This window comes from Cherax quadricarinatus, chromosome 64 (genome assembly GCF_038502225.1).
Source record: "Cherax quadricarinatus isolate ZL_2023a chromosome 64, ASM3850222v1, whole genome shotgun sequence".
Taxonomy (NCBI): domain Eukaryota; kingdom Metazoa; phylum Arthropoda; class Malacostraca; order Decapoda; family Parastacidae; genus Cherax; species Cherax quadricarinatus.
In genome coordinates this window covers 13,624,213-13,648,506 of record NC_091355.1, presented here as the reverse complement: position 1 = coordinate 13,648,506, position 24,294 = coordinate 13,624,213, and the positions used below count along the sequence as shown (strand labels likewise).

Genomic DNA, 24,294 nt, shown 5'->3' with positions numbered 1-24,294 from the left:
AGACGTTTCGATCCCTTCAAGAATGTAATCAAGCCACTACTCCTACCTGGAGTATACCTGGAGAGGGTTTCGGGGGTCAACGCCCCAGCGGCCCGGTCTGAGACCAGGCCTTGTGGTGCGTCAGAGCCTGATCAACCAGGCTGTTACTGCTGGCCGCACGCAAACTGACGTACGAACCACAGCCCGGGTGGTCAGGTACTGACTTTAGGTGCCTGTCCAGCGCCTTCTTGAAGGCAGCCAGAGGTCTATTGGTAATCCCCCTAATGTATACTGGGAGGCAGTTGAACAGTCTTGGATCCCTAACGCTTATTGTGTTGTCTCGTCTCTCAGTGTACTCGTGGCGCCCCTTCTTTTCATTGCGGTCATGAACTGACCAATTCATTCTAATGAAGACACTAGAGTACTCCAGGAAGATTTGAATAGACTGATGCAATGGTCGGAGAAGTGGTAGATGCAGTTTAATATAGACAAATGCAAAGTTCTAAATATTGGACAGGAAAATAACTATGCCACATATAAACCACATAATGTAGATCTTAATACTACTGATTGCAAAAAGGATTTAGGAGTTCTGGTTAGCAGTAATCTAAAACCAAGACAACAGTGCATTAGTGTTCGCAATAAAGCTAACAGAATTCTTGGCTTCACATCTAGAAGTATAAATAATAGAAGTCCTCAGGTTGTTCTTCAACTGTATATCCTTGGTTAGGCCCATTTAGACTATGCTGCTCAGTTCTGGTCACCGTATTACAGAATGGATATAAATGCTCTGGAAAACGTACAGAGGAGGATGACAAAGATGATCCCATGTATCAGAAATCTTCCCTATGAGGATAGTTTGAGGGCCCTGAAACTGCACTCTCGCGAAAGGCGTAGAATTGGTGGCGATATGATCGAGGTGTATAAATGGAAAACAGGAATAAATAAAGGGGATGTAAATAGCGTGCTGAAAATTTCCAGCCAAGACAGGACTTGTAGCAATGGTTTCAAGTTGGAAAAATTCAGATTCAGGAAGGATATAGGAAAGCAATGGTTTGGTAATAGAGTTGTGGATGAGTGGAACAAGCTCCCGAGTACAGTTATTGAAGCTAAAACGTTGTGTAGTTTTAAAAATAGGTTAGATAAATACATGAGTGGGTGTGGGTGGGTGTGAGTTGCACCTGACTAGCTTGTGCTGCTGGGTCTGGTGCTGTGCTCCTTCCTTGAGTGGAGGTGGCCAGACTGGGTGGGTCATTGGGCTTATCGGGGGGGGGGGGACACGGACCTGCTCCGTATGGGTCAGCAGGCCTGCTTGAGTGTTCCTTCTTTCTTATGTTCTTATGTTCATCTCAACACCACACATCCCCATCACTGCACCACCTTCACACCCCATCACTGCACCACCTTCACCTCACACCCCATCACTGCACCACCTTCACACCCCATCACTGCGCCACCTTCACACCCCATCACTGCACCACCTTCACATCACACCCCATCACTGCAACACCTTCACACCCCATCACTGCACCACCTTCTCCTCACACCCCATCACTGCACCACCCTCCCACCCCATCACTTCACCACCTTCACACCCCATCACTGCACCACCTTCACACCCAATCACTGCACCACCTTCACCTCACACCCCATCACTGCACCACCCTCACACCCCATCACTGCACCACCATCACCTCACACCCCATCACTGCACCACCTTCACACCCCATCACTGCACCACCTTCACCTCACACCCCATCACTGCACCACCTTCACCTCACACCCCATCACTGCACCACCTTCACCTCACACCCCATCACTGCACCACCTTCACCTCACACCCCATCACTGCACCACCTTCACCTCACACCCCATCACTGCACCACCTTCATCTCACATCCCATCACTGCACCACCTTCACCTCACACCCCATCACTGCACCACCTTCATCTCACATCCCATCACTGCACCACCTTCACCTCACACCCCATCACTGCACGACCTTCACCTCACACCCCATCACTGCACCACCTTCACCTCACACCCCATCACTGCGCCACCTTCACCTCACACCCCATCACTGCACCACCTTCACCTCACACCCCATCACTGCACCACCTTCACCTCACACCCCATCACTGCACCACCTTCACCTCACACCCCATCACTGCACCACCTTCATCTCACATCCCATCACTGCACCACCTTCACCTCACACCCCATCACTGCACCACCTTCACCTCACACCCCATCACTGCACGACCTTCACCTCACACCCCATCACTGCACCACCTTCACTTCACACCCCATCACTGCACCACCTTCACCTCACACCCCATCACTGCACCACCTTCACCTCACACCCCATCACTGCACCACCTTCATCTCACATCCCATCACTGCACCACCTTCACCTCACACCCCATCACTGCACCACCTTCACTTCACACCCCATCACTGCACCACCTTCACCTCACACCCCGTCTCTGCACCACCTTCACCTCACACCCCGTCTCTGCGCCACCTTCACCTCACACCCCATTACTGCACCACCTTCACCTCATACCCCATCACTGCACCACCTTCACTTCACACCCCATCACTGCACCACCTTCACCTCACACCCCGTCTCTGCACCACCTTCACCTCACACCCCGTCTCTGCGCCACCTTCACCTCACACCCCATTACTGCACCACCTTCACCTCACACCCCATCACTGCACCACTTTCACTTCACACCCCATCACTGCACCACCTTCACCTCACACCCCGTCTCTGCACCACCTTCACCTCACACCCCATTACTGCACCACCTTCACCTCACACCCCATTACTGCACCACCTTCAACTCACACCCCATCACTGCACCACCTTCACCTCACACCCCATCACTGCACCACCTTCACCTCACACCCCATCACTGCACCACCTTCACTTCACACCCCATCACTGCACAACCTTCACCCCACACCCCGTCTCTGCACCACCTTCACCTCACACCCCATCACTGCACCACCTTCACCTCACACCCCATCACTGCACCACCTTCACTTCACAACCCATCACTGCACCATCTTCACTTCACACCCCATCACTGCAACACCTTCACCTCACAACACCTCACACTCCATCACTGCACCACCTTCACCTCACACCCCGTCTCTGCGCCACCTTCACCTCACACCCCATTACTGCACCACCTTCACCTCACACCCCATCACTGCACCACTTTCACTTCACACCCCATCACTGCACCACCTTCACCTCACACCCCGTCTCTGCGCCACCTTCACCTCACACCCCATTACTGCACCACCTTCACCTCACACCCCATTACTGCACAACCTTCACCCCACACCCCGTCTCTGCACCACCTTCACCTCACACCCCATCACTGCACCACCTTCACCTCACACCCCATCACTGCACCACCTTCACCTCACACCCCGTCTCTGCACCACCTTCACCTCACACCCCATCACTGCACCACCTTCACCTCACACCCCATCACTGCACCACCTTCACCTCACACCCCGTCTCTGCACCACCTTCACCTCACACCCCATCACTGCACCACCTTCACCTCACACTCCATCACTGCACCACCTTCACCTCACACCCCATCACTGCACCACCTTCACCTCACACCCCATCACTGCACCACCTTCACCTCACACCCCGTCTCTGCACCACCTTCACCTCACACCCCATCACTGCACCACCTTCACCTCACACTCCATCACTGCACCACCTCCACCTCACACACCATCACTGCACCACCTTCACCTCACACCCCATCACTGCACCACCTCCACCTCACACACCATCACTGCACCACCTCACAACACCTCACACTCCATCACTGCACCACCTTCACCTCACACTCCATCACTGCACCACCTTCACTTCACACTCCATCACTGCACCACCTTCACCTCACACCCCATCACTGCACCACCTTCACCTCACACTCCATCACTGCACCACCTTCACCTCACACTCCATCACTGCACCACCTTCACCTCACACTCCATCACTGCACCACCTCCACCTCACACTCCATCACTGCACCACCTCACAACACCTCACACTTCATCACTGCACCACCTCACAACACCTCACACTCCATCACTGCACCACCTTCACCTCACACTCCATCACTGCACCACCTCACAACACCTCACACTCCATCACTGCACCACCTTCACCTCACACTTCATCACTGCACCACCTCCACCTCACACTCCATCACTGCACCACCTCACAACACCTCACACTTCATCACTGCACCACCTTCACCTCACACTTCATCACTGCACCACCTCCACCTCACACTCCATCACTGCACCACCTCACAACACCTCACACTCCATCACTGCACCACCTTCACCTCACACTTCATCACTGCACCACCTCCACCTCACACTCCATCACTGCACCACCTCCACCTCACACTCCATCACTGCACCACCTCCACCTCACACTCCATCACTGCACCACCTCACAACACCACACGCTCCATCACTGCACCACCTCCACCTCACACTCCATCACTGCACCACCTCACAACACCTCACACTTCATCACTGCACCACCTCCACCTCACACTCCATCACTGCACCACCTCACAACACCTCACACTTCATCACTGCACCACCTCCACCTCACAACATCTCACACTCCTTCACTGCACCACCTCCACCTCACACTCCATCACTGCAACACCTCACAACACCTCACGCTCCATCACTGCACCACCTCCACCTCACGCTCCATCACTGCACCACCTCACACTCCATCACTGCACCACCTCCACCTCACAACACCTCACGCTCCATCACTGCACCACCTCCACCTCACGCTACATCACTGCACCACCTCACGCTCCATCACTGCACCACCTCCACCTCACGCTCCATCACTGCACCACCTCACAACACCTCTCACTCCATCACTGCACCACCTCCACCTCACAACACCTCACACTCCATCATTGCACCACCTCCACCTCATAACACCTCACACTCCATCACTGCACCACCTCCACCTCACAACACCTCACACTCCATCACTGCACCACCTCCACCTCACGCCCCATCACTGCACCACCTCACAACACCTCACACTCCATCACTGCACCACCTCCACCTCACAACACCTCACGCTCCATCACTGCACCACCTCCACCTCACACTCCATCACTGCACCACCTCACAACACCTCACACTCCATCACTGCACCACCTCCACCTCACAACACCTCACACTCCATCATTGCACCACCTCCACCTCATAACACCTCACACTCCATCACTGCACCACCTCCACCTCACAACACCTCACACTCCATCACTGCACCACCTCCACCTCACAACACCTCACGCTCCATCACTGCACCACCTCCACCTCACGCTCCATCACTGCACCACCTCACAACACCTCACACTCCATCACTGCACCACCTCCGCCTCACAACACCTCACACTTCATCACTGCACCACCTCCGCCTCACAACACCTCACACTTCATCACTGCACCACCTCCACCTCACAATACCTCACACTCCATCACTGCACCACCTCACCTCACACTCCATCACTGCACCACCTTCACCTCACACTCCATCACTGCACCACCTTCACCTCACACCCCCATCACTGCACCACCTTCACCTCACACTCCATCACTGCACCACCTTCACCTCACACTCCATCACTGCACCACCTTCACCTCACACTCCATCACTGCACCACCTTCACCTCACACCCCCATCACTGCACCACCTCACCTCACACCTGGAAAATCCTAGAGGGACTAGTACCGAACTTGCACACGAAAATCACTCATTACGAAAGCAAAAGACTTGGCAGACGATGCACCATCCCCCCAATGAAAAGCAGGGGTGTCACTAGCACGTTAAGAGACCATACAATAAGTGTCAGGGGCCCGAGACTGTTCAACTGCCTCCCAGCACACATAAGGGGGATTACCAACAGACCCCTGGCAGTCTTCAAGCTGGCACTGGACAAGCACCTAAAGTCAGTTCCTGATCAGCCGGGCTGTAGCTCGTATGTTGGTTTGCGTGCAGCCAGCAGCAACAGCCTGGTTGATCAGGCTCTGATCCACCAGGAGGCCTGGTCTCAGACCGGGCCGCGGGGGCGTTGACCCCCGGAACTCTCTCCAGGTAAACTCCAGGTAAACACTCCATCACTGCACCACCTTCACCTCACACTCCATCACTGCACCACCTTCACCTCACACTCCATCACTGCACCACCTTCACCTCACACTCCATCACTCCACCACCTTCACCTCACACCCCCATCACTGCACCACCTCAACACCTCACACTCCATCACTGCACCACCTTCACCTCACACTCCATCACTGCACCACCTTCACCTCACACTCCATCACTGCACCACCTTCATCTCACACTCCATCACTGCACCACCTCACAACACCTCACACTCCATCACTGCACCACCTCACAACACCTCACACTCCATCACTGCACCACCTCCGCCTCACAACACCTCACACTTCATCACTGCACCACCTCCACCTCACAATACCTCACACCCCATCACTGCACCACCTTCACCTCACACTCCATCACTGCACCACCTCACAACACCTCACACTCCATCACTGCACCACCTTCACCTCACACTCCATCACTGCACCACCTCACAACACCTCACACTCCATCACTGCACCACCTCACAACACCTCACACTCCATCACTGCACCACCTTCACCTCACTCCATCACTGCACCACCTCACAACACCTCACACTCCATCACTGCACCACCTCACAACACCTCACACTCCATCACTGCACCACCTTCACCTCACACTCCATCACTGCACCACCTCACAACACCTCACACTCCCTCACTGCACCACCTCACAACACCTCACACTCCATCACTGCACCACCTTCACCTCACTCCATCACTGCACCACCTCACAACACCTCACACTCCATCACTGCACCACCTCACAACACCTCACACTCCATCACTGCACCACCTTCACCTCACACTTCATCACTGCACCACCTTCATCTCACACTCCATCACTGCACCACCTCACACTCCATCACTGCACCACCTCACAACACCTCACACTCCATCACTGCACCACCTTCACCTCACTCCATCACTGCACCACCTCACAACACCTCACACTCCATCACTGCACCACCTTCACCTCACACTCCATCACTGCACCACCTTCATCTCACACTCCATCACTGCACCACCTTCATCTCACACTCCATCACTGCACCACCTTCATCTCACACTCCATCACTGCACCACCTCACACTCCATCACTGCACCACCTCACAACACCTCACACTCCATCACTGCACCACCTCACAACACCTCACACTCCATCACTGCACCACCTTCATCTCACACTCCATCACTGCACCACCTCACACTCCATCACTGCACCACCTCACAACACCTCACACTTCATCACTGCACCACCTTCACCTCACTCCATCACTGCACCACCTCACAACACCTCACACTCCATCACTGCACCACCTTCACCTCACACTCCATCACTGCACCACCTTCACCTTGCAAGATAATGACTCTATCATGTGTCATAATAAGGTAATCAGGGAAGACACGACAACATGATGGTAATAAGATTCAGTAGCCTTATTTTTATAGCATAACGTATAGTAAGCAACTTATTTATAAAACAGGATAAAAGTGTAAAAGCTTAAATAGTTGTATAAATTTTATTAGTGAATATATATATATATATATATATATATATATATATATATATATATATATATATATATGTGTGTGTGTGTGTGTGTGTGTGAATGTGAATGTGTGTGTGTGAGTGTGTGTGTGTGAATGTGTGTGTATGTGTGTGTGTGAATATGTGTGGTAATGTGTGAATGTGTGTGTGTGTAATAATATGTGTGTAATGTGTGAATGTGTGTGTGTGTAGTATGTGTGTGTAATGTAATGTGTGTGTGATGTATGTGTGTGTGTATATGAATGTAGTGAATGTGTGTGATGTATGTGTGTGTGTGTGTGTGTGTGTGAATAAGTAATGTGTGCGTGTGTGTGTGTGTGTGTGAATGTGTGTGTGTGTGTATGTGTGTAATGTGTGTGAATGTGTGAATAATATGTAATAATAATAATAATAATGTAATGTAATAATGTAATATGTGTGTGTATAATAATAATATAATAATAATAAGTAATAATATGTAATGTAATATAATAATAATGTAATAATAATAATAATGTGTATAATAATATATGTGTATTAATATGTGTGTGTAGAATAATAATAATGTGAATGTATGTGTGTAATGTGTAATATGTGTAATGAATATGTGATGTTGTGTGTTGTGTAATATGTGTGTAATGTAATGTGCGTACGTGCGTCTGTATATCTTGGCTTAATTACTGATGAAAAATAATGAATTCATTGAAGTTTGCTTAAAAAATTATACCCGTTACCAAACAAATAAAAATTTCCAGACTAAAAGACAGAGATGAATCGAAGCGAAATCACTGATAATTATATTGTTACTTTTGTTATTATACTTATTACCTATATTTTACTTTTATTTTTGTAAGTATATAAAAAATCGATTATCTCATCTATAATGAAAATTATTTTTATGATCGTTGTAAATTTCTCTTCAGTAACTTAAAAAAAAATTTTCATTAGCCACCCACTTTTTTTAAGAGATAGTTTGAAGGAAAATTGGTTTGCGAGTTTGTGATTTATATGTAATTTGAGGGAAAAAGAACACAAATGAGCTATACGGAAGGTAATTAATTTGATTTAGGTATTAATGAAAATGAGTTATGGAAGATCACTAAAGTTTTGTTACTGAGACAAAAAACTTAAAAGTAAGTGAATAACAGTTACCATCCCCGTCCATAACCCACACCTCTAATGTTGCTCCAAACCCGTATGTTACCTCCTACCACTACCTCATCCACCAGCATCATCCACCTCCTTCCTTCTATTACCATTCTTCGCACCACTACCTCATCCACCAGCATCATCCACCTCCTTCCTTCTATTACCATTCTTCGCACCCCTACCCCATCCACCATCATCATTCTCCATTCTTCTAACACCTCTCGTTCTACCACAGCTTCATCCACCACCATTACCACCACTACAAAGAACTTTATGTATTAATACAAAGCACACAATCTTTGTTGTTCATCAAAGAAAACCGAGACTACAAAGAAAATTTTTACAAACATTTAAGATATATAATGTGCTTGACACATTCAGCACTTGAAAAAGTTCAGGCATGAACTGTTTGAAGTGTTGAATGGGTCCCTAACTCGAAATAATGAAATGAAACTATGTGGCAGAAGATGTAACATGAAAGTACGTGAATAATTTTCTTTTGCAACGAGAATTAGAGTATAATGGAATAACTGGCGGCCGATGTTGTAAGCGTGAAGATGAAGAAGTCATTTAAGAACTAGATGAACAAGAACCTTGTAAGTTTAGGATTTATGTGGAAACATCGCGCTCTACTTGACTGGCAGTTTGGAGAACTGACTGGTTGCTTGAATGACTAGTTGACTGGTTGCTTGAATGATTGGTTGACTAGTTGCTTGAATGATTGGTTGACTGGTTGCTTGAATGATTGGTTGATTGGTTGCTTGAATGACTGGTTGACTAGTTGCTTGAATGACTGGTTGACTGGTTGCTTGGATAGTTGAATGGCTGGCGGAGATTATGGTGGTATACTGGAGGAGGTGGAGGAAGCTGTGAAAGTCTCCGGATACTTCCCGCCAGGTTTCACTATCTCAGCAGTAGGGTCGCAGACCAAGGCAGAGGCTTATCTTCTGTGTCAGGGGAAAAATAATTGGTGAATCGGTCGATCAGTAGGGTACAGAAAGAGAGCGAGAGAGAGAGTGAGAGAGAGAGAGAGAGAGAGAGAGAGAGAGAGAGAGAGAGAGAGAGAGAGAGAGAGAGAGAGAGAGAGAGAATGCCTAATACTTGTCTATCCTCTCTCTCGTTAAGAAACAAATAAGGTAAATTTATTAAAATGAGTCGTGTATAAACTAGCTAAAGGAAAGTTTAATACATTTTTTTATTTGCCCATCAAAATTGTCTACGGCCTACTATTACTGGAAAATAATTCTCTCTCTCTCTCTCTCTCTCTCTCTCTCTCTCTCTCCTTCCTACCTACCCTATCCTGTACCTCACTGTCCATATAAAAACTATACTGCCTTTAATAACTTACCGCATTTGCAGTATCTGCCGCATTGCTCTCCCACTGACCCTATCATATGATTTTTCCAAACCTTCAATGCGACAGTTCCTAACTCTTGCTATTATTGTTATACTTTAGTAGAAGCGCTAAATTTGTAGGTCAGTAAAGTACCTGGAGGAATGATAAGGGAAAGGTAGCTCCATTTCCTTGGATAAAGAGCCTTTCACGAGAATCCTGAACACATATACAGCACGTGACCGGGAAATTCTTCCTCCCGGCAGAGTGGTCGCCTTGCGTCGGACCATCCATCTCTACCTCCCTCCACCCAGGGTCTACGGACCTTCCAGTTCACGGATTCCCCCGCCTCACCCCAGGGACCTGTCGTTCACCTTCGTCGTCCCCCCAATGGTCTGGATATTCCCCCTGGCACGCAATGGCACTCTATGGTTGAGGAAGAGCAGCACTTCGACCCCGTGGCTCTTGAGGTACTGCTGCTGCTGCTGCTACTGTGCTATACTGTGCTGTCCCCTTAATATTACTGTTGCAGCATTAAGTAGTGTACCTATGTGACCTCATAAAACACTTACATTGTACCACTTCTGTAGAAAAGTACACTTGTCTACAGTACAGGACTTATTAGAGGAAACGTTTTGCCAAGAGTGCAGAAACATTTTCTTTAGTAAATGTCCTGAACTGTACACAAATGTCCTTTCTTACAGTGTGCCGGTATAACCAGACCATTTACAACCTGTTCATCTCTCCTGTCACTCATCCCTCTTCCTTTCCTTAGTTATCGTACATCTACTTTCCTGTTAACTGACATTCGTTATCGTGTATATTGTAATGTAAAATAATTAAAAACTAATTACACATTTAAAACCTTAGTGCAATAAACGTAAAAATCAATATTGCTAGAAGCAATATTGAGTTTTTATATAGAGTGAGGATCGGATTATGGTATGTAGTAGAGAGATTATTTTCCACTATAAGTCTTAGACAGGTATGTGTAATTTCTCCATGGTAGTTCAATATTTTAATAGATGAAGCTGTAAAAGAGATGACTGCTCAGTGGGGAGTGGGGTGGAACTGAAAGATGAAGATTCAGATACATAAATGATAATTATTACAGTTGCTCTTTGCCAATGATACAGTTCTTTTGGGATATTCTGAAGACAGGGCACAAAGGTTGGCGGAAGAGTATGGTAAATCGGGAGAATGTGTAAAAGAAGGAAGCTATGTGCCAACATACAGTAGAATGGAGCAAGGTGACGAAAGTAAAAGCCTGGGAAATGAAAGATTGGATATCAGACTGGATGGAAGGAGAATGGTGGAAGTGATATTTAGATATCCTAAATATCTAGTAGAAGTGTGGGCAGATGGGAGATGGGTCTATGAAAGACGAGGTAAACAATAAAACGGATTAGGAAAAAATATAGCTCGTATGTTGAGGCATCTATGAAAGAAAAAAGTATATATGTGACTGCAAAAACAAGGATATGCCAGACTCTAGAAGAATTAACACTTATATGAATGTGTGAGGCATTGTCTTGAAACGCTTCAGCACGGAGACTGAAAGCAGGGGACATGTCTGAGGGCAATACGTAGTTTCAATATTATTCGGACAATTAGGAGCCCTGAAATTAAAAGATGATGCGAGTTATTAAGGCATAATTCAAATGTCAGAGGGGGGATTATTGAGACGGTTTTCCATTCAGAACAATGAAGCAGAATAGAATAGAATAGAATAAACTAGGGGTAGAGTTAGGGATAAGGCTCGTCCAAGGAAAGGTTGTACGGTGGGTTTAAAAGAGTTTTCTAGTTCTAGGGGCTTGAGCACCCATCAGGCACGTGTGAGCGTGATAGATCAAAGTGGAGACACGTGATGTTTATGGTTTGCCGTGCTGTTGGAGTGTGAGCAAAGTAATTTTTATGTAGGGATTCAGGAAAGTCAATTACACGGACTTGCGTCCTGGACGTGGATTATTAATTTTAACACCAGTCGTCTCCCTGAGTAGGGAGACGACTGGTGTTAACATTAATCATCAAATAGATACATGTATATATACATGGAAAGGTAGAGTTTCTTACTTTCAGAGTGGTGGTTGCCAAACGCATTTTCTACCGTCAGGACTTCGGATGTTCAAGATAATATTGCTCAACTCACTTTTATATAGAGATCCTGAAGCTAATTTAGGATTCGGAGTTAATCATATGATGTGCCTTGAAATATGTTAATATAAACTGGGAATCCACGGTCTGAGAACTTCCATAGTCTGCTGTAACATTTACAGTATTTTGAATTTTAGGTTGAGCTGAAATTCGCATATTATTCGTGAAATTTCTCACAGATGCCTTTATTTCTGCCTGGGATACATTGGAGTCAATGTGTCTTCCAGCTCCTCATGTATCTTGTATGTGCAGGTTCCGGCAGTGTCGCCCCGTGGCCTGCCCGTGTCCAGGCTGCCACGAGCGCTGCTGCTGGTGGCTGACGCCTCCAGGAACGAGGTAGCACGGACTCAGGTAGACCTGGCACCACGCATGGCACTCCTTGATGTCCTCACTGAAGCCAAGTCTGTCTACGCTCTCAACAATGGCCCTTACAGACACAACCCTTTCACTATCAAAGGTAATATATTAATGTTGGAGCATTATTATGCTGATTATCGTTATTTTTATTACTGTGGTTACTGTTACTGTTATTATTAGTATTACTGTTATTACTACTGTTATTATCATTGATATTATAATTATGGTAGCAATCAAAGAACGGTGCACAACCGTTCTCTTATATAAGTGTAAAATGTAAGGTTGTTAAAGGTTGTGGACTCTCTTAGGATAACTGACGTCTTTATTTTCTCTCTTGCTGAATTCTTCTCCAGGCTGAGGGACTGACCACCTCAAATACTTTTTCTCCAAGGTTGATGGACTGATTACATCTTGATTTCATTACTACTACTACTACTCTCTTTGTATTTGACTGAAGAAGTCTACTGTGTAGGCGAAATGTTTCATCAATAAAAATACTCAACTGTTGCACATGTGTCTTAATCTTCATTTTCTCTCTTGAACGTAGAAGTTGGTAAGATTTGCTTCACTTTTCGCTTATCTCTTTTCATTTCATGTTTCTTAATTTGATAAACCTGCAGTGTCCTCTTGGTGTAGTGGGTTAGAAATCCCACCCTGGAAAGCCACCCATGGTGTAGTGGGTTAGGAATCCCACCCTGGAAAGCCACACTTGGTGTAGTGGGTTAAAAATCTCACCCTGGAAAGACACCCTTGGAGCAGTGGGTTATAAATCCCACCCTGGAAAGCCACCCTTGGTGTAGTGGGTTATAAATCTTACCCTGGAAAGCCACCCTTGGTGCAGTGGGTTATAAATCTCACCCTGGAAAGCCACCCTTGGTGTAGTGGGTTAGAAATCTCACCCTGGAAAGCCACCCTTGGTGTAGTGGGTTATAAATCTCACCCTGGAAAGACACCCTTGGAGCAGTGGGTTATAAATCTCACCCTGGAAAGCCACCCTTGGTGTAGTGGGTTATAAATCTCACCCTAGAAAGCCACCCTTGGTGTAGTGGGTTATAAATCTCACCCTGGAAAGCCACCCTTGGTGTAGTGGGTTATAAATCTCACCCTAGAAAGCCACCCTTGGTGTAGTGGGTTAGAAATCTCACCCTGGAAAGCCACCCATGGTGTAGTGGGTTAGAAATCTCACCCTGGAAAGCCACCCTTGGTGTAGTGGGTTAGAAATCCCACCCTGGAAAGCCACCCTTGGTGTAGTGGGTTAGAAATCTCACCCTGGAAAGCCACCCTTGCTGTAGTGGGTTAGAAATCTCACCCTGGAAAGCCACCCTTGGTGTAGTGGGTTAGAAATCTCACCCTGGAAAGCCACCCTTGGTGTAGTGGGTTAGAAATCCCACCCTGGAAAGCCACCCTTGCTGTAGTGGGTTATAAATCTCACCCTGGAAAGCCACCCTTGGTGTAGTGGGTTAGAAATCTCACCCTGGAAAGCCACCCTTGGTGTAGTGGGTTAGAAATCTCACCCTGGAAAGCCACCCTTGCTGTAGTGGGTTAGAAATCTCACCTTGGAAAGCCACCCTTGGTGTAGTGAGTTAGAAATCACACCCTGAAAAGCCGCCCTTGGTGTAGTGGGTTAGAAATCTCACCCTGGAAAGCCACCCTTGGTGTACTGGGTTATAAATCCCACCCTGGAAAGCCACCCTTGGTGTAGTGAGTTATAAATCCCACCCTGGAAAGCCACCCTTGGTGTAGTGGGTTATAAATACCACTCTGGAAAGCCACCCTTGGTGTAGTGGGTTAGAAATCACACCCTGGAATGCCACCCTTGGTGTAGTGGGTTAGAAATCACACCCTGGAATGCCACCCTTGGTGTAGTGGGTTAGAAATCTCTCACAGGAAAGCCACCCTTGGTGTAGTGGGTTATAAATCCCACCCTGGAAAGCCACCCTTGGTGTAGTGGGTTATAAATCCCACCCTGGAAAGCCACCCTTGGTGTAGTGGGTTATAAATCCCACCCTGGAAAACCACCCTTGGTGTAGTGGGTTATAAATCCCACCCTGGAAAGCCACCCTTGATGTAGTGGGTTAGAAATCTCTAACAGGAAAGCCACCCTTGGTGTAGTGGATTATAAATCTCACCCTGAAAAGCCACCCTTGGTGTAGTGGGTTATAAATCTCACCCTGGAAAGCCACCTTTGGTGTAGTGGGTTATAAATCTCACCCTGGAAAGCCACCCTTGGTGTAGTGGGTTATAAATCTCACCCTGGAAAGCCACCCATGGTGTAGTGGGTTAGAAATCTCTCACAGGAAAGCCACCCTTGGTGTAGTGGGTTAGAAATATCACTCTGGAAAGCCACCCTTGGTGTAATGGGTTAGGAATCTCACACTGAAAAGCCACCCATGTTGAAGTGGGTTAGAAATCTCACACTGGAAAGAGGCTCATGTTGAAGTGGGTTAGAAATCTCAAACTGGAAACCCACCCTTGGTGAAGCGGGTTGCCACTTCAAGCCATGCGTGTCGTCGATAACTTAGATGCCAAGGACATGTTGCTACCCTCGCATCTATTTAAAAACATGAAAAAAAATTTGAAGCTGGGTTGATTGAATGTGTGAGGATATTGTACTAAAAGACCGAAATGAAATGAACTTGGATGTCCCATAAATTTTTAAAGCTGTTTCTCAAATACTTTGAGTATCCATGGAGGATGTGGAAATATATTACATGAGATTTGAGACAAACGGTTCTTAGGATTTCAAGTGCTGTTAGAGTGAGAGCCATGTACATTAAATGAAGGGAATTACGAAGATATGTTAGCCAAAGGTAAACAACAGAGGTGGGAAGTGCAGGATTTGTACTGTGAAGAAAAGGTGGGGGATTTTGCGAGTCGGTGATCACTGGGATTACAATGTACGTGGCCTTCTGAAAAGAGAACCATGGAATGAGTGATGGTAAATGTGATTCCTTCTTTGAATAGCCATGCAGTGAATGCGTTAAAGAAAATGGATTACAGCTACAAACACTGGCACCACCACTTCCCACAAACAGTAGCAGTAGCAGCAGTTCCAGCAGCAGTAGCAGCAGTAGCAGCAGCAGCATCAGTAGCAGCAGCAGCAGCAGCAGCAGCAGCAGTAGTAGTAGCAGCACTAGCAGCAGCAGCAGCAATACCAGCAGCAGCAGCACCAGTAGTAGTAGCAGCAGCACTAGCAGCAGCAGCAGCAGCAGCAGCAGCAGTAGTAGTAGCAGCAGCAGCAGCAGCAGCAGCAGCAGCAGCAGTACCAGCAGCAGCAGCAGCAGCAACAGCAGCAGTAGCAGCAGCAGCAGCAGCAGCAGCAGCAGCAGTAGTAGCAGCAGCAGTAGCAGTAGCAGTACCAGCAGCAGCAGCAGTACCAGCAGCAGTACCAGCAGCAGCAGTACCAGCAGCAGCAGCAGCAGTAGCACCAGCAGCAGCAGCAGCAGTACCAGCAGCAGCAGCAGCAGCACCAGCAGCAGTACCAGCAGCAGCAGCAGCAGCAGCAGTACCAGCAGCAGCAGCAGCAGCAGCAGTACCAGCAGCAGCAGCAGCAGCAGCAGTACCAGCAGCAGCAGCAGTACCAGCAGCAGCAGCACCAGCACCACCACCACCACCACCAATAACTTCATTAACATGTTTGTCATCGTGCCAGCAACACCAGGTAACAGTGGCTGATAAAAGGCTTCGCTGGCGGAACGAGACAGGCGATACATCTATCGTAATGGGAAAAAATGCCTTAAATTCTATTATTTTCATTCATTTTTTCATTTTACCGTACAATTTGCTCATTTTTTTTAGGGGGGGGTGGATATGGTTGGGTGACGGAGTTTCAAGCCTGTCGACTACCCGAGGGTTAGTAAATCTTCATGTAACTTTCTTACCACCAGGTGATATTTAACTACAGATACATGGGCAACAGTTAGGTATCTTTATTTCCGAAACGTTTCGCTCACACAGACTTCGTTAGTCGAAAGCAGAAGTGGACAGGTATAGATCATATAATCAGTCAATCTTGCAGTAGTAATTTGAGGTGATCAGTCCCTCATCCCGAAGATGTGTTCAGCTTTATTACTCTGAAGAATGACAATGGAGGTGAACACATCAAGGTTGAGTGACTGACCACCTCAAGAACCTCAATACTACATCAAGGTTGAGTGACTGACCACCTCAAGAACCTCAATACTACATCAAGGTTGAGTGACTGACCACCTCAAGAACCTCAATACTACATCAAGGTTGATGGACTGATGACACCATCTTTGCTTCACTGTTTCTCCTCTCTCCATTTCAGTCGCTTTTGTACTCGACTGGTGAAACCTACTGTTTAGGTGCTGAGAGAAATACACCTCTCATTGTATATTATCCTGTGAGGGAATATGGCTAAGTATGATAGTTAAGTCTTGAGTATGTTAGTCCAGGTAGCGAGTATGAATGAAAATATTTATACTTATGTTATGAAAAGTTGTATTTCTAAATTATAAAGTTTTATGGGGGAGAGGAGAATTTTCTCATACGTTTATTCAGGAAGGGAGAGGAGCCAACTACTGCTAGTACCTGCCAGCACTGAACTCTCACTAAGTACGTCACTACCGATAGGCTGTACACTGAAGACTTGTGTGTAATTCATAGGAGATTCTGTTAAGGGAACGTTTCTCTCACTAGAGGCTCTGTCATCCTGAGACACTAGCCGGCGAAATGTTGCACAAATGAGTCATTTATCAACTTGTCGGCTTTTCTAATTCATTTGTTCAAATTCCGTCGATCCGATTATAGTACTGACAGACCCCTTAGCGGGCGAAATGTTTCCTTATATCATTGTTCTTAGAGATGTGTATGAATGTCTTTACCCTTACAAGAACGAACAAATGAAGCGGCGCTGCAGTAAGGCTACTGGCCCCATGCTAGGAGGTTCTCAATCACATACAACCATTCCCACTCTCGTACATGATTTTTCCATCAAGTTACATGAGGAATCCGCGACACTGACACTACTCGGCCTTTTGTTTTACTCATCTCCAGCTCTACTACCTAACCAGTTCTCTCTTATACCCATTTTAAAAATCTGAATTTATCCAACGTGAATCCGTTATTTCAATTTCTCGATCCTCTTATCACTTGTACAATGTTCATCTCTCACTTGTACAGTGTGTCCAATATCAGCATTACCTCTACCGCTACTCCTCTAGTTGCTTCGTTCTATTTTTGTAACGTCCTTGTCCCCCTCTCCAGTATATATGGTTCCCTTACCCTCGTGTGTTAGTGTGACCTGTAAATGGTTCAATTCGGACCGAAATGTCGTCATAAGCTTCTCCTATGTGCAGGTTATTTGTGTATTCTAGAGTACAGATGCATTTCTCCTGTAACTTCATAGTTCTTAATTTATGATCTTAGGAAAGTTTCCTGATACAGAGGGACTAATCTGAGTCATCCTTCATTACTTTTCCACTGCATTTTTATCCATTCTGCAATGTGGAAGTCTGATATGTTTTCCTAACCACCACAGAGGTAGACATCACGGGTCATATTTTTAAATTGGTGTGCCAAGGAGCCTAATTCATTCTTGTCAAAATAACAAGTACTCCATCAGTGACTAGTGAATCACCAACCTTTACTAAGTCATCTGAAACAATAATATCCCCATTGAGCAATGAGTATTATAATTTCATGGTAACGAGTGAATGCTCAGTCGCCTACGAATCTCTGCAATGAGGAGAATTATGAATACGCCTCATAATAATATAGACTGGCAGTATAACATTGTGGTTTGCTGTGATTTTTTAAATAAATATAAACAGGGTAGTGCTGCTCTGTCTTGTACGTGTTACGTTACAGCTGCCACTTTCCCGACCACAACATTAAGACCTTTCCCAAACACATTAACAATTTCTCCAGCCGCAACACTATTTTTTTTCAAATCACAACATTAACAACGGTTTCCCACCACAACATTGACAACTTTTCCAACTTTAAGATGAAACACTTTCCAAGTAACATTCTCTGGAAAAAAAAATTAACATTCCGGTAGTTCATTAGTGTTCATGCCAGTGACTTTTCACCTTCTTCGTTAAATACTGCGGAAAAGAACCCTTGGGTACAGTTCAGTACATTTATTTAAAGGCAACGTTTCGCCACGAGTGGTTTCAGCAGTCGATGAATAACACACGCGTGCAACAGATGGATATCTTTATTGTCGAAACGTTTCGCTTACACAGTAGGCTTTTTCAGTTACATATAGAGGTGACAGCAGAAGCCTATATATACTGGCTCACTCGGCCTCCAGTGCGATTTGTAAATGGTCCAAGTCGGACCGAAGCGTCGTCGTAAGCTTCTCTGTCTCCTATGTGTGGGTTATTTGTGTATGATGTGATTAGTCCATCAAGTCTGTAGGAATTATTTGAGATGATCAGTTCCTTAGTCTGGAGAAGAGTTCAGCTCCAGAGTCTCGAACAATGCTAGGAAGCATGAAGATTAAACTTTATATTCTGCCAGAGTTAAGTTGCAACACTACACAAGAAGTCACGGGACTGGAGACAGGGACATGTGTGCAAAATCTGGGAATCTTTTGGGAATCAATAAATATTCCTAAATGATGCCAAAAATGTCTATTTCTTCAACTTGTCGGTTTTCCAAATCATTTACATTACATAGCAAAAGACTCATGAAACCACTCGCGGTTCCTCTGAAGATTAACTGAGCTGTTGATATCACAATACCGACAAACACTGATCAAACGAAGCTGTGTATAGTGTTGCTAGAAAACAATATAATTGCTAGCTCGAACGCTAACAGTAATATCCCAGGAGAAAAGTCAATCCTTTCAACCTTATTCCTGCCATTGTCTGAAACAGATTATTTATATTTTCTGGTATAAAGTTATTGTCAGTGTAATGAAGACACATATTCCCACTGAGGAACGTGATTCTCTCGACCTTATGTCATTTGTGCATTTCGCACTGTGTTGCTTTCCTTTTCTGCTCAGCTGAGGTGATGAGTTCTATCCTCCAGAGACTTCTTAATGGATGCTGCCGATGCTCATCCCTAAATTTTCTCTCTCTTGACACTTCATCACTTATCCCCCCTCTCTCCCTTATTCCTTCATCACTTTCCCATTCTCTCTCTCCCTCCCCTCCCTCTCCCTCTCTCTCTCTCTCTCTCTCTCTCTCCCCACTAACACTCAGGAAGTTGCTACGTCTCGTTTCCGGTTCCTTCATTTGCATTCTCCCGTCCAAGATTTCTCCATCGTTTCTCAGAAACTTTTGCAAGTCCCGACAGCTCAGATTTTAAAGCAGTTAAAGTTATCTGAACCATTTTATTTTTTTCTCGAAGCCGATAACAAAGTGAGCATCGCTGTATGGAACACGTTCAGGAACAGCAAACTACCCACAGTAATGAAGAACTGACACTGGTACAGAAAAACTTAAGTAAGCTTTACAAATTGACTTGATAACGTTCTACACAAAGCCTTCCTAATACATTAAATACTTTTTTCTTCGTTGCCAATTAATCACTGAATCCATGTTAAATTTTAATGTACGAAGCATAATCAGAAAAACGGACAAGGTAACGAACTGACCTGCGTCAAAATAACAGATTTTTCAACTCAAGGAATGGGTAGTATTCAAGACTGGAACCATAACTATGGCCTGGTAGTCCTGAGGTATCCTCGCCGGGCCATGGACCACCACACACTCCGTACCTTGTTTATCTTAGAGAAATACGATTTTTTCAAATCTCTCCATTTTTTGTGTGTATGTGTGGAAGATGAAACAAATGAAGATATAAAAGTACACACAGACAACAACAACGATAGGGAGGGATGGCACTATTGATTAGAAATAGTTTTGAAGAGACGTATAACCTTTATAAGGGAAACTTCAGATACTATAATATGTACATGTACTTGCAGAAGTAAATGTTATTATGGAAGCAATAGGATGATAGGCAATGATAATTGTAATTTACCTCTTTCTCAGATTATATGACAACCACAGGTGGAATATCATGATATCTAACAAACTTTGGCTCAGTATTCATACGACCTTCTACATTGTGTTTGAAATATTCATACCACCTTGTACATTGTGTTTGAAATATTCATACCACCTTGTACATTGTGTTTGAAATATTCATACGACCTTGTACATTGTGTTTGAAATATTCATACGACCTTGTACATTGTGTTTGAAATATTCATACGACCTTGTACATTGTGTTTGAAATATTCATACGACCTTGTACATTGTGTTTGAAATATTCATACGACCTTGTACATTGTGTTTGAAATATTCATACGACCTTGTACATTGTGTTTGAAATATTCATACGACCTTGTACATTGTGTTTGAAATATTCATACGACCTTCTACATAGTGTTTGAAATATTCATACGACCTTGTACATTGTGTTTGAAATATTCATACGACCTTCTACATTGTGTTTGAAATATTCATACGACCTTCTACATTGTGTTTGAAATATTCATACGACCTTGTACATAGTGTTTGAAATATTCATACGACCTTCTACATAGTGTTTGAAATATTCACACGACCTTGTACATTGTGTTTGAAATATTCATACGACCTTGTACATAATGGTTGGAAATAAAGCTATAAAAAATAATTTGATGCTAAAAGGTTTATAACACACATATTGAATGATAAGATGAAGGAAATTCTAAGTAGTCGCCATGACGGCAGACTAAGAAAACTTCTACATGAACATTCATTTAAAAATGGCTGACTAATGTGTGCCTGGGGATCTACAATGTCATGTGTGCCTGGGGATCTACAGTGTCATGTGTGCCTGGGGATCTACAATGTCATGTGTGCCTGGGGATCTACAATGTCATGTTAACTAAAATCATCATACTTCAACAGAGATCTGTTATCAGTATGATGACTAATTCAGGTTCCAGATAACATACTTTCCTCGTTCTTCAGAAATTCCAGTGTACTCAACAACTACACTGCTGAGCATACTATATATATGCAAAACAACTACAAGTGGAGTTAAATGATAGCTCTAGGACATTAGTGTTGCAATTAACACATTAGGAGCTTGCAATGTTGCAGAGTAGGAAATCCAGGCAGATTCCTTTAAGGGAACGTTTCTAACTCGAATGAGGCATCTTGTAACGCTTGTTCACGATTGTTGCATACTATGCATATATATATATACATGTATATGTATATAAACACTCAATACAAATATTAAGCCAGTGCTGATGCTCTTATTGGAGTGCTCTAACAGAACGTATACACAATACTAGAAACAAATATTTTTTATGCCTCACGTGTTCAACTCAACCTGACTGAAAACTGCGTAACTGCGTGGCTGCGTAACTGAACAAAACTATCACCCATATCCCAGCAACCCAGCCCCCTCTACCACACTTCATGCAGGAGGTATACATGAGGCCACAAACTCTCAAGAGACAGAAGAGCTGCAGCTAAACTCCTTCAGGGGACTCAGGAACTATGGCTCAACATTCTCAATAGGATCAGGAATTGGAGTTCATGACCTTATAGAGGCCCAGCAGCTGTAATTCAACCCTCATATAGAAAGAGAGAGAGGTACCTCATAAACTGGGAACTGTTTCCTACCTAAGTGTTGAACAAACCTTCCTGAGGATGACCACAAATACATTGTTTTACCTGACCTGACGACCCACAGCGCCGGTACATGTTATTGTTATTGTCGATTATTTTAATGTATGTACTTAGCATTTGTTAGAGTACCTTAATTGAATTAATCTAAACTGAAATATCAACGCACTACCAACTGACACACCAACACTGCACCATCTATCACTCACCAACACATCACCATCACTCACCAACACACCACCATCTATCACTCACCAACACACCACCATCTATCACTCACCAACACACCACCATCTATCACTCACCAACACTGCACCATCTATCACTCACCAACACACCACCATCTATCACTCACCAACACATCACCATCACTCACCAACACACCACCATCTATCACTCACCAACACACCACCATCTATCACTCATCTATCACTCACCAACACACCACCATCTATCACTCACCAACACACCACCATCTATCACTCACCAACACACCACCATCTATCACTCACCAACACACCACCATCTATCACTCACCAACACACCACCATCTATCACTCACCAACAAACCACCATCTTTCACTCACCAACACTGCCACCATCTATCACTCACCAACACACCACCATCTATCACTCACCAACACACCACCATCTATCACTCACCAACACACCACCATCTATCACTCACCAACACACCACCATCTATCACTCACCAACACACCACCATCTATCACTCACCAACACACCACCATCTATCACTCACCAACACACCACCATCTATCACTCACCAACACACCACCATCTATCACTCACCAACACACCACCATCTATCACTCACCAACACACCACCATCTATCACTCACCAACACACCACCATCTATCACTCACCAACACACCACCATCTATCACTCACCAACACACCACCATCTATCACTCACCAACACACCACCATCTATCACTCACCAACACACCACCATCTATCACTCACCAACACACCACCATCTATCACTCACCAACACACCACCATCTATCACTCACCAACACACCACCATCTATCACTCACCAACACACCACCATCTATCACTCACCAACACACCACCATCTATCACTCACCAACACACCACCATCTATCACTCACCAACACACCACCATCTATCACTCACCAACACTGCACCATCTATCACTCTCCAACACACCACCATCTATCACTCACCAACACACCACCATCTATCACTCACCAACACACCACCATCTATCACTCACCAACACACCATCTATCACTCACCAACACACCACCATCTATCACTCACCAACACACCACCATCTATCACTCACCAACACACCACCATCTATCACTCACCAACACACCACCATCTATCACTCACCAACACACCACCATCTATCACTCACCAACACTGCACCATCTATCACTCTCCAATACACCACCATCTATCACTCACCAACACACCACCATCTATCACTCACCAACACACCACCATCTATCACTCACCAACACACCACCATCTATCACTCACCAACACACCACCATCTATCACTCACCAACACACCACCATCTATCACTCACCAACACCACCATCTATCACTCACCAACACACCACCATCTATCACTCACCAACACACCACCATCTATCACTCACCAACACACCACCATCTATCACTCACCAACACACCACCATCTATCACTCACCAACACACCACCATCTATCACTCTCCAACACACCACCATCTATCACTCTCCAACACACCACCATCTATCACTCACCAACACTGTACCATCTATCACTCACCAACACTGTACCATCTATCACTCACCAACACACCACCATCTATCACTCACCAACACTGCACCATCTATCACTCTCCAACACACCACCATCTATCACTCACCAACACTGTACCATCTATCACTCACCAACACTGTA

The 24,294-nt window shown here is 45.4% G+C and overlaps 1 protein-coding gene across 2 annotated transcripts in view; it reads left to right on the top strand.

The window, feature by feature from the left end:
- LOC128700049 (uncharacterized) overlaps positions 1–24,294 on the top strand; it is a 108,750-nt gene that overhangs the window by 72,133 nt on the left and 12,323 nt on the right. The window contains exons 3-4 of one of the 2 annotated variants that reach the window (XM_070098798.1): positions 10,499–10,702; positions 12,639–12,843. In XM_070098798.1, coding sequence (XP_069954899.1) covers positions 10,499–10,702; positions 12,639–12,843 — 409 coding nt within the window. The remainder of the gene's footprint in view (positions 1–10,498; positions 10,703–12,638; positions 12,844–24,294) is intronic. The other variant, XM_053792992.2, reaches the window with a different exon arrangement.